General features: G+C 50.2%; 1 protein-coding gene and 1 non-coding gene across 2 annotated transcripts in view; one reads left to right on the top strand and one right to left on the bottom strand.

Moving 5' to 3' along the window:
• The window catches only part of LOC140392348 (tumor necrosis factor receptor superfamily member 25-like), a 64,096-nt gene that overhangs the window by 43,666 nt on the left and 6,113 nt on the right, over positions 1-14,317 (bottom strand). The window contains exons 2-4 of the mRNA XM_072477654.1: positions 1,165-1,293; positions 737-889; positions 32-113 (exon numbers count right to left, since the gene is read on the bottom strand). Of these exons, the coding sequence (XP_072333755.1) occupies positions 32-113; positions 737-889; positions 1,165-1,293 (364 nt within the window). The remainder of the gene's footprint in view (positions 1-31; positions 114-736; positions 890-1,164; positions 1,294-14,317) is intronic.
• On the top strand, positions 4,501-4,636 carry LOC140393435 (small nucleolar RNA SNORA57). The gene has a single exon (XR_011935616.1). It is a non-coding gene; the product is annotated as a small nucleolar RNA SNORA57 (small nucleolar RNA).

The following is a 14,317-nucleotide window of genomic DNA, read 5'->3' as shown; positions in this document are numbered from 1 at the left end:
ATGCAAATAGAATAAAATATAACTGACTCACTCTGTACAGGATTTGCACTGGCCACCATGCTGGTAATATCCCGTCTGACACCCTCCACATTGAGTATTGGACATGTTCGAACCTGAAGTGACAGTCAACACATGGAATTAGGAGTGAACTCAGAGTTTCCAGGACAATTATTTTCAGTGTTCCTACAGTCGATAACTAGATTTAAGATCCAGAGTCTGATACTAGAGACATGATAAGGCGGATGAGGTGAAAAATGAGCCCTTGTCTGCATATCAGTAAGAATAGGTAGGTTCTGTCTTGGACCACTGCCTCTCAGTAGCCTGCCCCCACTCACTAATCCATACCCACAATAACCCACCTCCTCATTAACCTGACCTCCACACAATATCTGACCCCCTCATTAACCAGGCCCCCACACAATAACTCACCCCACACTAACCTGAACCCCCCACAATAACCCATCTACCATTGAGCAGACACCCTACATGCTCAATAACCCACCCCGTCACCAAACTGGCAACCCCCTCACCCCCGAATAACCCATTTTGTCTCTCTCCTGATCTACTGACCCACTCCACAATAACCTAATTCCTTGACAACCTCCGTCTCAGGATATCCTGACCCCGTTACAATTACCCCCTGCTTACTGGCTTTCAACTCCCAGAATAACATGGCCCGCACATTAACTTGTCCCCCTCACTAATCAGTCCCCTCACGAAATAGATCATTACTCACACATTTTGATGACCTGTCTGTGGCTGCATTCGGAGCACTTCTCACAGTAGAAACTCTGACAGTTGGGAAGGTGACATTTCTTGTACTGGTACGAATGGCACCCACACACAGTGTTATTGGTAGCGGTGCAGCTACGAAGAGATATCTGGAAATCTAGAGGAAAATAACTTGTCAATAACTTGAACCAAGCCCAAAGCATGTAGCAGACTAGGAGAGGAGTGACATGGCAACAGACAAAGGGACAGGTATGGAAAAGTTGTAAGATATAGAGAGTTGGAGAGAGCTAGTTGCAGCTAATTTTTAACTAAAATGTTTCCACAGAGTGACAGTAGAGTGGGACCCGAGACCATTGCTGAGGGCCTTCACCCTCGGAGCTGCAGGGACTGGGCTGGCTTAAGGATCCAGTTGGGGAAAGTGGAGCCACTCACCTTTATCGCACAGGGTGCAGCTTTGACACTTGCTGACATAATTCTCAAAGGCGAGATAAGTGTCCTTCGGGCAAGGCTCGCAAACTGGCAGCTCACCATTCTTCTTACAGGAGCTGGCTACATAGGAACCTGAAAGTATCAACTCATCACAGTCAAGAACTGTTCCACCATGATCCAATCATTAACACTTCTCAAACAGCTTTCTGGACTTCACATTTATCCACAATCACAAATGGGTACAAAAGGTTGAATCTGCACACAGAGTGGGAACAGTGGGGACACAGGGTACGGAGTCTTTAAGACAGAGATACATAGGTTCTTGAGTAATAAGGGGATTAGGGGTTATGGGGAGAAGGCAGGAGAATGGGGATGAGAAATATCAGCCATGATTGAATGGCTGAGCAGAGCCAATGAGCCGAATGGTCGATTCTGCTCCTATGTCTTATGGTCTTATGGAGGGGCACAGGGTATAGAGGGTACTGGATGTAGAGGTGACACAGAATATAAGAGGGTGTAGGATATAGAGAAAGACAGGGTGGGGGCACAGGGTACAGAGTATAGAGGGTTATAAAAGGGATAGGTGTGGAGGTTGAGACAGAGGCATGGCTGAGGTAGTAAATGAATACTTTGCAGCTGTCTTCACAAAAGAAGAGAACTCTGTTGATTTCTCTGTAAAGGAGAAATTAGTGGAAGAATTTGATGGGATAAATATCAATAAAGAAGAGGCACTAAAAAGGTTGGCAGCAGTCAAAGTAGAAAAGGTAGCCAATCCAGGCTTCAGAATACCCTGTCCTTCTCTATACCCTGTGTTGCCTTGCACACTAGGCTTCAGAGGGAAGTAAAGGCAGAAATTATGATAATTCTGGCCACAATCTTCCAATCCTCCTTAGGTTGGTGCTGTCAGAGAACTGAAGGATTGCAAATTGGGCACGCCTGTTTCAAAAAGGGGAGCAAGATAATCTCAGTAACATCAGACCAGTCCGCCTGATATCAGTGATGGGAAACTGTTTCCAGACATCAATCTGGGACAAAATTAATTGGTACTTGGAAACATTAGACCAATGTGTGTGGCTTATGTAATTGAGTTCTTTGATTAAGTAATAGAGAGGGTTAATGAGAGGAGTATGGTTGATGCTGTATATCTGAACTTCCAAAAGGTGTTTGTGTATCACATAATAGACATGTTAACAAAATCAAATCTCATGGAATTGAAGGAGCAGTGGCAGCATTGATATCAAATTAACTGAGACAAAAAGCACATGATAGCAATGACATTTTGGTTTTAGACTGTGGGAAAGTTGACAGTGATATTCCTCAGGGATGTTATCAGGACCACTGTTCTCTCTAATGTATATTAATGACCTTGATTTGGGCACACAATTCATCGAGTATGCAGGGAATAATTTCAAAGCTTGAAGATGGTACAAAACTTGGAAAGGTGATAAACAGTGAAGAGAGTATTAACAGGTTTCAGCAGAACATAGACTGGTGAAATTGGCAGATTCAGGGCAAATGAAATTTACTTTAGAGAAAAGTCAAGTGATTCCTTTCATATTGAATTAGGAGGGCAAGATATACTAGATTGTGGAATTCTAAACAAAGGGACATTGAGGTGAACATATACAATTTTCTGTAGATGGCAGAACATGCTGAGACATATGTTCACAAGACAGGCAGGATCCTTGGATTCTCAATACAGAAATAGGGTACAAAAGCCAAGGAAGTTGAGAAACAAAGAGAGTATGAGATGATAGTGGCAAGTAACACATAAAAAGGATGTCTTCTCCAGGCATATAAGTCGTAAAAAGGTAGGGAGGGAGGAATGGGGTTGAATGGGGACCAAATAGGTGAATTACACATTGAGGCAAGTGGGCAAGGTTGAGGCTTTACAACTGCCTTCGCCATGGTGAAGGTGCTGCCCAAGTCATAGTGAAAGTGGAGGTAGTTCAGACACTTGAAGGGTTTAAAATGGATGAGGAGGGGGTATTGGACATGCTGTATATATTCAATGTTGATAAGGAACCAGGACTGGAGCCCAAAGATACTGAAGGAAGTGAGAGTGAAAATTGCAGAGGCACTGACCATAATTTTCTAATCTTTCTTAAACTCTAGCGTTGTTGCCAGAGGACATGTTACACCCTTGTTAATAAAAGGGTGTAAAGATGAGCACAGGAACTACAGGCCTCTCTGCTTAACTCAGGTAGTGGGGAAGCTTTAGAAATGATAATTCGGGACAAAATGAAGTTACTTGAGCAAATGTGGATTAATTAAGAAAAGCCAGCAAAGATTTTGTTAAAAGCAAATCATGTTTAACTAACTTGCAGAATTTTTTAATAGGATAACAGAGAGGGTTGATGATGTGATGATAGGCAGACTATCATCTGTATATAATATGAGTAGTTTATCATCACTGTAAATTCTATGGTCTATGATCTGCATGTGTATTATAACTTATATGTTTTACTGTTGTAGTTCTAGCATCCGACCAGCAGGTGGGGCGAGTGCAGAGTCACAGGACCCGGGATGCACCATGTGTTCCTTCAGAAGGTGTTTGTAAGGAGTTGATAGCAGTTGCAGATTAGAGTAGCTCTGTTGTATCTTAGTGTAAGTTAGTGTTAGACCTTTATTTCCAACTGTATTCATCTTAGGCATTTTAGTTATTCGTTAGTAATAAATAACTTCTAATATTCTTTGTTCACATGGCAACATCGAGATTCACATCAGCCCAATCAAAGAACTTGAAGGTATCCATTTGGTGTACATGTACTTCCAAAAGACATTTGATAAGGTGCCACACAACAGACATTTGAGCAAAATCAGAACTTATGGAATAAAAGGGTTAGTAGTAACATGGATATGAAATTGAATGAGTGACAGGAAACAAAAAGGAACAAAGAACAAAAGAACAAAGAAATGTACAGCACAGGAACAGGCCCTTCGGCCCTCCAAGCCCGTGCCGACCATGGAGTGGTGGACAGTTGTATATCTAACCAGAGGAAGGTTTATAGTGGAGTTCCCCAGGAACTGGTGTTTAGACACCTCTTCCTGATATGTTTAATGACGTTCACCTTGATGTACAAGGCATAATTTCAAAATATATGGATGCTATGAATCTTTGAAGTATTGTGAACCGTCAGGGGACAGTATGGGACTTCAAAAGGACATGGACAAGTCGGTGGGATGGGCAGATGTGAAGTGATTCACTTTGGTAGAAAGAAGGCAGAGGGACAATATAAAATAAAGGGTATGATTCTAAAGGGACTGGAGATATATGTGCATAAATCACGGAAAGTGGTAGGACAGGTTGAGAGAGTATTCAATAAAGCATTCGGCTGCCCTCCAGTTCTTGACATGCCTGTGTCTGCCTGTGGCCTGTGCGTGTTTATAAGCGAGGCAGAAAAATCTCAGTGCAATGTCTTCGGTACCAGCAAGCTGCCATCTTGTGGTCCTATCCTCATTGGCTGAGACACCCGGTTACTGGGATTGTGCTGTGCTCAGGCTTGATGGGCTGAGTTGTGTTCTCTTATTTCTTGTGTTATGGAGTGACTGGCTTGTTGAAGTGAGCTTTCTGTGGGGGGGGGGGGGGGGGGGGGGGTGAATAATGTCTCTAAAAACATCATGAAAAAAATAAAAAATAAAATAAAGCATTCGGCATCCTGGACTTTATCAGTAGGAGTATAGAGTACAAAAACAAAGAAATCATGTTAAACCACATAAAACACTGCTTTAGCCTTGATGCACGATCAATGACCACTAAAGCGAGGTTGTAGTCCAACTGAAGGCTTTAATAAGCTAGCTGTTTCCCCCAGCAGCTCAGGTACAGAATGAAGGCTGCTGGGGCGGCACATGCTCTTATACTCCGCCTAGCAGGGCGGACCTACCATACATCTTGACCAATAGGAAGCATACAGCTTCTACCAATGGTGTTCCAGCATTACCAGGTACCGTAATACCTCTACTACCACATTCACCCCCTGTTAAAGAAGAGTCCGGCGGGGGTGGTGGCATGATACTACAAACATGGCAACGTGGTAGAATTAGTTATGGAGGACTACCTCCGTACAGCGTTTTGTAACTATTTACAATTCTAATAACTATTTACAATTTATGATTTAAATTTACAATTTAAAATGAAGCAATCAATCGATCGGGGGCCATGGTCGTCCTCTGTGATCGTCGGAGCTTCGGTGGTGACTCCGGTGGAGGCTCGGGCGTCTGTGACTCCGGGAGCGTGGCTTCGATCTCCATGGCAGCTTCGACACCCCTAGACGGCGCTGGTGGGGAAAACGGTTGACCTGTGAAGGGAGCGCCTGTGGGGTGCATCGGTGGGTGGGGGGCCTAGACAGGGCCGGTGGAAGGACCGATCCTCCTGTAAGGTGCCCTGGTGGAGGGGAGGGTCGGACTGGTGGCTGGGGTGTGCGTGGGGCTCCGGTGGGCGCCAGGCCTCGTAGGGAGACCGTATCTTGTCGGCCGTCGGGGTACGCTACGAAGGCGTACTGGGGGTTAGCGTGGAGAAGATGGACCCTCTCGACCAACGGGTCCGACTTGTGCGCCCGCACGTGTTTTCGGAGCAGGATGGGTCCGGGAGCTGCCAGCCAGGTTGAGAGCGAGGTCCCAGAGGAGGACTTCCTGGGGAAGACAAGGAGACGTTCGTGAGGTGCCTGGTTGGTTGTGGTACAAAGCAGTGACCGGATGGAGTGGAGGGCATTCGGGAGGACTTCCTGCCAGTGGGAGACTGGGAGATTCCTGCACCGTAGGGCCAGTAGGACGGTCTTCCAGACCGTTCCATTCTCCCTCTCTACCTGTCCGTTACCCCGGGGGTGTAACTGGTCGTCCTGCTCGAGGCGATGCCCTTGCTGAGCAGGAATTGACGCAGTTCGTCGCTCATAAAGGAGGACCCCCTATTACTATGTATGTAAGCGGGGAAACCGAACAGTGCAAAGATGCTATGGAGGGCCTTGATGACGGTGGTTGCGGTCATGTCGGGGCAGGGGATGGCGAATGGGAACAGGGAGTACTCGTCATCACGTTCAGGAAGTACGTGTTGCGGTCGGTGGAGGGGATGGGGCCTTTGACGTCTATGCTGAGGCGTTCAAAGGGACGGGAAGCCTTTATCAGGTGCGCCCTCTCTGGGCGGTAGAAGATGCGGTTTGCACTCCGCGCAGATTTGGCAGTCCCTGGTGGCTGTCCTGACCTCCTCGATGGAGTAGGGCAGGTTGAGGGTCTCGATAAAGTGGAAAAGTGAGTGACCCCCGGGTGGCAGAGGTCCTCGTGGAGGGCTTGGAGGCGGTCCACTTGTGCGGTGGCACATGTGCCGCGGGACAGGGCGTCAGGAGGCTCTTTTAGCTTCCCGGGACGATACAAGATCTCGTAGTTGTAGGTGGAGAGTTCTATCCTCCACCGCAAGATCTTATCGTTTTTTTAATCTTGCCCCGCTGTGCATTATCGAACATGAAAGCAACCGACCGTTGGTCAGTGAGGAGAGTGAATCTCCTGCCGGCCAGGTAATGCCTCCAGTGTCGCACAGCTTCTACTATGGCCTGGGCCTCCCTTTCGACTGAGGAGTGGCGAATTTCGGAAGCATGGAGGGTACGGGAGAAGAAGGCCACGGGCCTGCCCACTTGGTTGAGGGGGGCTGCCAGAGCCACGTCCGACGCGTCGCTCTCGACCTGGAAGGGGAGGGACTCGTTGATGGCGTGCATCGTGGCCTTTGCAATGTCTGCTTTGATGCGGCTGGAGGCCTGATGGGCCTCTATCGACAGGGGAAAAGCTGTGGATTGGATCAGGGGATGGGCCTTGTCCGCATAGTTGGGGACCCACTGGGCCTAGTAAGAGAAAAACCCCAGGCAGCGCTTCAGGGCCTTGGAGCAGTGAGGGAGGGGGAACTCCATAAGGTGGCGCATGCGTTCAGGGTCGGGGCCCATAACTCCATTTCGCACTACGTAGCCGAGGATGGCTAGGCGGTCGGTGCTAAACACGCATTTATCCTTGTTGTATGTAAGGTTAAGGATCTTCACGGTCTGGAGGAATTTTCGGAGGTTGGTGTCGTGGTCCTGCTGGTCGTGGCTGCAGATGGTGACATTATCGAGATACGGGAATGTTGCCCGTAAACCGTACCGGTCAACCATTTGGTCCATCTCGTGCTGGAAGACTGAGACCCCGTTGGTGACACCGAAGGGAACCCTTCAGAAGTGATAGAGCCGCCCATCTGCCTCGAAGGCAGGGTATTTGCGGTCACAAGTGCAGATGGGAAGCTGATGGTAGGCTGACTTAAGGTCCACCGTGGAGAAGACCTTGTAATGCGCGATCCTGTTTAGCAGGTCGGATATGCGGGGGAGAGGCTACGCGTCCAGCTGCGTAAACCTGTTGATGGTCTGACTGTAGTCGAGGACCATCCTATGCTTCTCCCCGATTTTTACCATCACTACTTGAGCTCTCCAGGGATTGTTGCTCGCTTCAATTACTCCTTCCCTCAGGAAGGACCTCTGACCTAATAAAGATCCGATCCTGGGTGTCATGATATTCAAACACACACATCATGATAGACACACCAACAGACAAATCAGAACACACAACACCACAACCAATGACAGAAAGATATAAAAGCACAGACACGACCCCCGGTGGTCAGTATTAGCTGCAGAGGAGGACCAGGACAGATCTGTTGCCAAACACACTCAGGGAGACAGCACGTGCAGAGTATCCAGAACGAACTGTATTATAAGAGTTAAAATAAAATAGAGTTGTACCACATACAACTGTGTTGGCTCATCTGTGCACCAGAGCACCCAACACCACATGGTACAGGAGTGGATCGATACCTGCCGGCATACCTCAGTGTACACAGACAACCAGCAGTGCCCAGGCAAAATGATAGAGCTCCCGGTTCCGCAGCCGCTCCAGTGCCACGGCGATCTCCGCGAAAACTGGCGGCGATTCCGGCAATGGTTCGAATTGTTCCTGGTGGCAGCTGAACTCCAAGACCTGGATGATAGCGAAAAAATTGAATTTCTCCTCACCATCGCCGGTGCAAGGGCAAGAGAAATATTCACAAGGTTCAGGTTCTTCAGGAGGCAGCAAAGGTACGATTACCAGGCAGTCCTGGACAAATTCTCCAAGTACTGTGAAGAAAACGCAATCCAATCGGCAAGGAAAGGTAAGAAAAGCTGCAGTACTCACCTCGTGGCCGGGATCCCGGAGCCCGAATTCCCAGAGGCCGAAATCCCGGGCCTGAGAGAGGGCTGGGTCGAGGTCGGCGGCCATCTTGCTAAAGGTATCACGCTAGCACAGTTGTGGGAGCAGTGCGCAGAACCGGAAGTTTCGTTTGCGCATGCGCGAGATGCTGCGCATGCGCAGTCAAGAAAACGGCCATCGGTAAAGGAACAGCGATCTGAGCATGCGCAGTCGCTTCCTACGTGCTACATACCGAGCGTCAGGATGTTAGAGGCCCCAGACTGCACCAATTTAAAGGGGAAATGTCCCAAATCCAATTTAAAAGGGAAACGTCCCAAATCAAAAAAAAAAAAATCTGTCAAAGCTGTAAAACAACCTTCCCTCACCTGGAATGACAGCACATTGCCGCAAATTGACCCAGGAGATGAATTTGACCTCCGAAGAACCCTCCGACAAGCAGTTGCCTACGCACAAGCCGATGATTCTGACCTCGAATACTTCGATGACGATCTTTACAGTGTTTCCGGACCTCGCGAGCCCAATGATAGCTCCGTGGTCCTATACGACTATGACTCGGACGAACCTTTCGTGTTGCACATTGGCGGCCCCCACATTGAATCCGACGCAGATGCGGATTCATTTTTCGGATTTGAGGATCTTCAATCCAGCAGATATGACGTTCCAACTTATCAGTACCAGATGATGCTGCAGCCTGACATTAACAGACAGGGAGCGGTGCAAGCACACGGAGAGCGCCCTGCTGCCACACAGAGCGTGGTCCACGTCCCGCTCAACGTTCCTGACTCTATGAAAGAAGACATGCAAGACTCCAGAGCGCAGTCTTCGCATGAACCAGAAGTGACTCCAGTGTCACAAGCTTCCACAGCAAGCTCGTGGACAGACTCCACAATTGCAGAAATGCAAGACTCCAGAGCGCAGTCCTTGCACGGCCAAGAAGTGACTCCAGTGTCACAAGCCTCCACAGAGAGCTCGTGGACAGCCTCCACGATAGAAGCAACGCAAGACTCCAGAGCGCAGTCCTTGCACGAACAAGAAGTGACTCCAGTGTCACAAGCCTCCACAGAGAGCTCGTGGACAGCCTCCACGATAGAAGCAACGCAAGACTCCAATGTGCAGTCCTTGCAGGAACAAGACCATGAGGGTCTAGCAACCTCTCCTGACCAACCAGCGGCAGACGATGCAAGTCTACCATGCTCCACTACACAGCAGCATGACCATGACGGTCTCTCATGCTACAATGAAGGGCACAGCGCTGAAGACTGTTCAAGCCCAACTGAAGACAAGCCAAAGGAATCGCCTCGTCCAAGCCCGAAGAAAAAAGGTTTATGCGCTGACCTTCAGGATCATTATAGCCGAACAGAGATTAATAATGCTGCACGGCCACAGAAGGATGCTGAGGATTTGCTAACGAAATTAATTGAATGTTTAACTTGCAAGGAGCAGACTGAGAATTGCCAGTGTTTTAGTACGGATCGAAAAAATGGACAAGACATTGATCCTCAGGTAATGGAAATAACACAACCCGAATCATATCTACAGCAGGGACAAATGTCTCCCTTCAACACAACGCCGCAAAATCCCAACTTCGGAGACCAGCAGTTAGTCAGTAATGACTCTTCAAACCTTGAGGGGAACATTAATTGCATTGAACCTATACACACTCCACTGATAAATGAGCAGAACATTGGAGCAAGAATCCTGAGGACACCGACATCGAGTAGCCAGATAACGAATTTAAAACCCACAGCAGTTTCAAGTGAACCAAGTGTGCTTTCCACTAATGGTGAAGATGCAGATAAGGTCGACCCGATTATCCATTGTACCACACTAACCCCAGTGATTAAGCAGTTATGTATGGGGAGTATAATGTGGGCAATTGAGAACAGTAAAAGAGAGACTGTGACCATGCCAGTCCCAGCAAAATCAGACCCAGAGACCATGAAGGCATGTACATTAGACAAAGATACATATGAGGTACCTGAGAAGAAAAGTGAAACGGAATGTTCTTTGGAAAATAGTACAATGTCGATAGAAACATTGGATCCTATATTCGAGACCATACATATGGGAGAATTTGGGGGTAATAAACAAGGTTCTGCAATGTCTGGGGGAAGATTTAAAATTCCAAAGAAGAAAAGCCCAAATGAAGGACAACGGCAAGACAATGCACCACCAGATGAAAACTCTGACAATTTACCCAACCCTAGTGAACAGCAAGCTGCTAATGAGGATCTATCCACGGGATGTGAGACGAGTGACGACAGCATCCCACTTCCCATGCAAAAGGTGCAAGGTGACAGACCTCGCCTAGTGCGTACCGAGGCACTCGACGATCACGGTGGGACCACTGACGACTGCGGTGGCGGCGCACCGCTTCCACCCTCGATGGCTCGACCCTCTCCACTGGTTGGTGCATTCCTGCATGTTCCGACTCCAGAAGTGCAGCTTCAGGGAATCTCGGCTGCCTCCAGTGAACCTGTTGGGACTCCGGACAGGGGGCATCGACGGAAGGCAGACCGGACTCCAGATGGGGAGCAGCCAAGCGCCGACTCTGATTTGCGCACGCCAGACCTTGCTCCGGACGGGCGGTGTCGCGGCCTTGGTGATGGCACGCTCAGGGTGACGGCGGATGCCACGGCGACAGGGAATGGATCGCGTGGCAGTCCCACTGGGTCGGCAGTGGCAACCAGCACCGGCGGTCCAAGATGGACACACCAATTCGCGCCATCGCCAGACGTTGATGCGAGCAACAATTCTCTCTCCAAGGCGACATGCTTCGACGTTTCTCTGCGGAGTCGCCCTTCCGGCACAGCAGGTGGCCGGAACCAGCGTGCACGGTCTCGGCCAACTTCCACATCTGGCACAGTCATCGCCTTGCATGATATTAGTGATGGTGCTACTTCGATGGCAACGACCCATCGGCTACAAGATGCCGTCCACCACAAACATAAAAAGAAAAAGACTCCACCTTGTTCCTGGCATGCAGGGCGGATGGATTGGTGCGTAGGCGCAATCAGCGAGCTTTGCGCCGCCTTCCACGCTCGCAACCGAACCGTACGCACACGCCGGATCCTCCACTGGTTCCCAAGGATGACTTTGTGGAGATGCCACGGATCATGCCCCTTCCATCGCCACCAGAACCAAACCACAGCCAAGGCACCACTAACAAAGATGTTGAATGTTATATTTGCACGAATGAAAAAACCAAGCACTGCACGAAGTACAACAAATGGTAAAGTAGAGACTTCGGCAACAGCATCACCTCCAACAGTCCAAGGTGAACCAGTGTGACCTCAAATCTCCACAGCTGAACCGGCTTGAGGACCAGCCCATTCTTGAGGCGGTCACCCATTAGACTGGACTTATAACGCTGTTCATATGTTCAAAAAGTCAAACACTTCTGTATTATAACCTGTTGTTGTTTATTGTTCCAGATATCGTCTGACCGGACCAATGTTCAAGTTTTTTTTCTCTCGCATCCAAGTTTTGTTATGGTACAACCTTGTTAGTGTGACGCACCCGACATCGCCCCATGTAAATAGTTGCGTCATAAACACACGCTGTACACAACACACACACACACTCTTAGATGCACTCACGACACAATTATATTTATAACCACGTAGGCACATATCTTTGTAAAAAGGGGGGATGTCATGATATTCAAACACACACATCATGATAGACACACCAACAGACAAATCAGAACACACAACACCACAACCAATGACAGAAAGATATAAAAGCACAGACACGACCCCCGGTGGTCAGTATTAGCTGCAGAGGAGGACCAGGACAGATCTGTTACCAAACACACTCAGGGAGACAGCACGTGCAGAGTATCCAGAACGAACTGTATTATAAGAGTTAAAATAAAATAGAGTTGTACCACATACAACTGTGTTGGCTCATCTGTGCACCAGAGCACCCAACACCACACTGGGCACTGTACCGTCTGCTCCTGGTGGCGACGGGTTTGCAATCCGGGGTGAGGTTCGCAAACAGGGAAGGCGGGTCGACCTTAAGGGTCGCGAGGCCGCAGACAGTGAGGGGGGGTATAGGGCCGCCGAATTTGAAGGTTAGACTTTGGAGGTTACACTGGAAGTCTAAACCCAGGAGTGTAACCGCGCAGAGGTGGGGAAGGACGTAGATCCGGTAATTTTTGAACTCCCTTCCCTGGACTGTGAGGTTTGCTACACAAAACCCCTTTATCTCTACTGAGTGGGAACCTGAGGCCAGGGAGAATTTTTGATTAACGGGGTGGACGAGGAGAGAACAGCGCCTTACCGTGTCGGGGTGTATGAAGCTCTCCGTGCTCCCAGAGTCGATTAGGCAGGACGTCTGGTGCCTGTTGATAAGTACTGTTGTAGCAGTTGAGAGTGTTCGAGGTCGGGATGATCCCGAGTCACCGAGGCTAATCGCAGCAACTGAGTGTTCTCTTCGGGTAGTGTGTGGTCAACCGAGCTGGGGTCCTGGGGGTTCATCCAAGATGGCGGCTCCCATTGGTCGCACATGGCTGGGGGTGCACAAAATGGCGGCGCCCATCCCTCTAACGTGGCGTCCGCGGGACAAGATGGCGGCGCCCGGGGGCCGCACGTGGCCCTGGAGTAGGAAGATGGCGGTGCCCGCTGGCTGCACGGGCCTGGCATACCACCACGAAATGACCCTTTTTACCGCATCCCTTGCAGGTGGATGCGTGGGCCGGGCAGCGCTGGCGGGGGTGCTTGGCCTGCCCATAAAAGTAGAAGCGGGGCCCCCCGGAGTTGCCAGGCCGCCTTGCAGCACAAGCTTGTGGGGGGATGTCTCGGGGTAGGCTGCGGAAGGATTCCACGCTGCCCAGGGGGCATCCGCGCAGTCGGGAACGTAAGCGCGGGCGTTTCTGGAGGCCACATCCAGGGAGCCTGCAAGGGCCCGTGCCTCCTTGAAACCTAGAGTTCCTTTTTCTAGCAATCGCTGGCGGATTTGGGAGGATAGCATACCTGCCCCAAAAGCGTCCCGGACCAGGAGTTCCGTGTGTTTGCTTGCCGAAACTTGCGGGCAGCTGCAGTTTCTCCTCAACACTAGGAGTGCACAGTAGAATTCTTCCAGCGGATGGTTCCGGTTGCGGCTATGCCTAGGTAGGTCGCACGTTCGGCAGCTCCCACCGGGAATGGACTTTTGGGCTCTTCAGAGGGGCCCCTACGGCAATTGTTCGATGGCTTCCAGTGTGGGAAGGTGACAGCAAGGTCCCCCCGACATTATATGGATTGGACCAGGAGTGGAGCGGCTAAAAAAGTGATCCTGGTGCAGCGAAAAGTGCGAGGGAGGAAAAGCAAGATGGCGGTGGGTGGAGACCAAGCAGTGTGGGTGCAGTGGTCGCAGGAGCAGCAGGAGTTTCTGAAACGCTGCTTTGAGGAGCTGAAGACAGAAATGCTGGCGCCAATGAAGGCGGCGATTGAGAAACTTGTAGAGACCCAGAAGGCCCAGGGGGCGGCGATCCGGGAGGTGCGGCAAAAAGCTTCGGAGAACGGAGGAAGAGGGGGGGGTGGAGGCCCGGGGATGGGGAGTTGGGGTAAGGCCGCAAAAAGGAGCTGCACCGGGGTGGGGGGGGGGGGGCTCAGGAAAGCGCGTTTTTTTCCCGCGTTAGGGAAGGATGGGGGTGGGGCTGGGGGGGAAGGGCGGTGCTGGAGAGGAGTGCACACTGACTGCCAAGGGGTGGGGGGATTCTCACACTGGGGGGTCGATGGAATGGCGGGAGAGGCCGGGGTCAGCAGGAGTCAGCTGACTTATGGGAGTGTCATAGGGGGAGCAAAGTGGCTAGATGAGGATCTAGCGGGGGGGGGAACTGGGTTGCTGCTGCATTGGCCAAAAGGGAGCTGGAAGTAGGAGAGGTAGTCGGGGCGGGGGTCCGCCGCCTGGGGGACTGGAGGGTGCGGGAGGCGCGGGCACGTGACTGGCCTAGAAAAGGAGATGGCTAGTC

This window comes from Scyliorhinus torazame, chromosome 16 (genome assembly GCF_047496885.1).
Source record: "Scyliorhinus torazame isolate Kashiwa2021f chromosome 16, sScyTor2.1, whole genome shotgun sequence".
NCBI lineage: Eukaryota > Metazoa > Chordata > Chondrichthyes > Carcharhiniformes > Scyliorhinidae > Scyliorhinus > Scyliorhinus torazame.
This window is presented reverse-complemented; position numbering and strand designations above follow the sequence as displayed.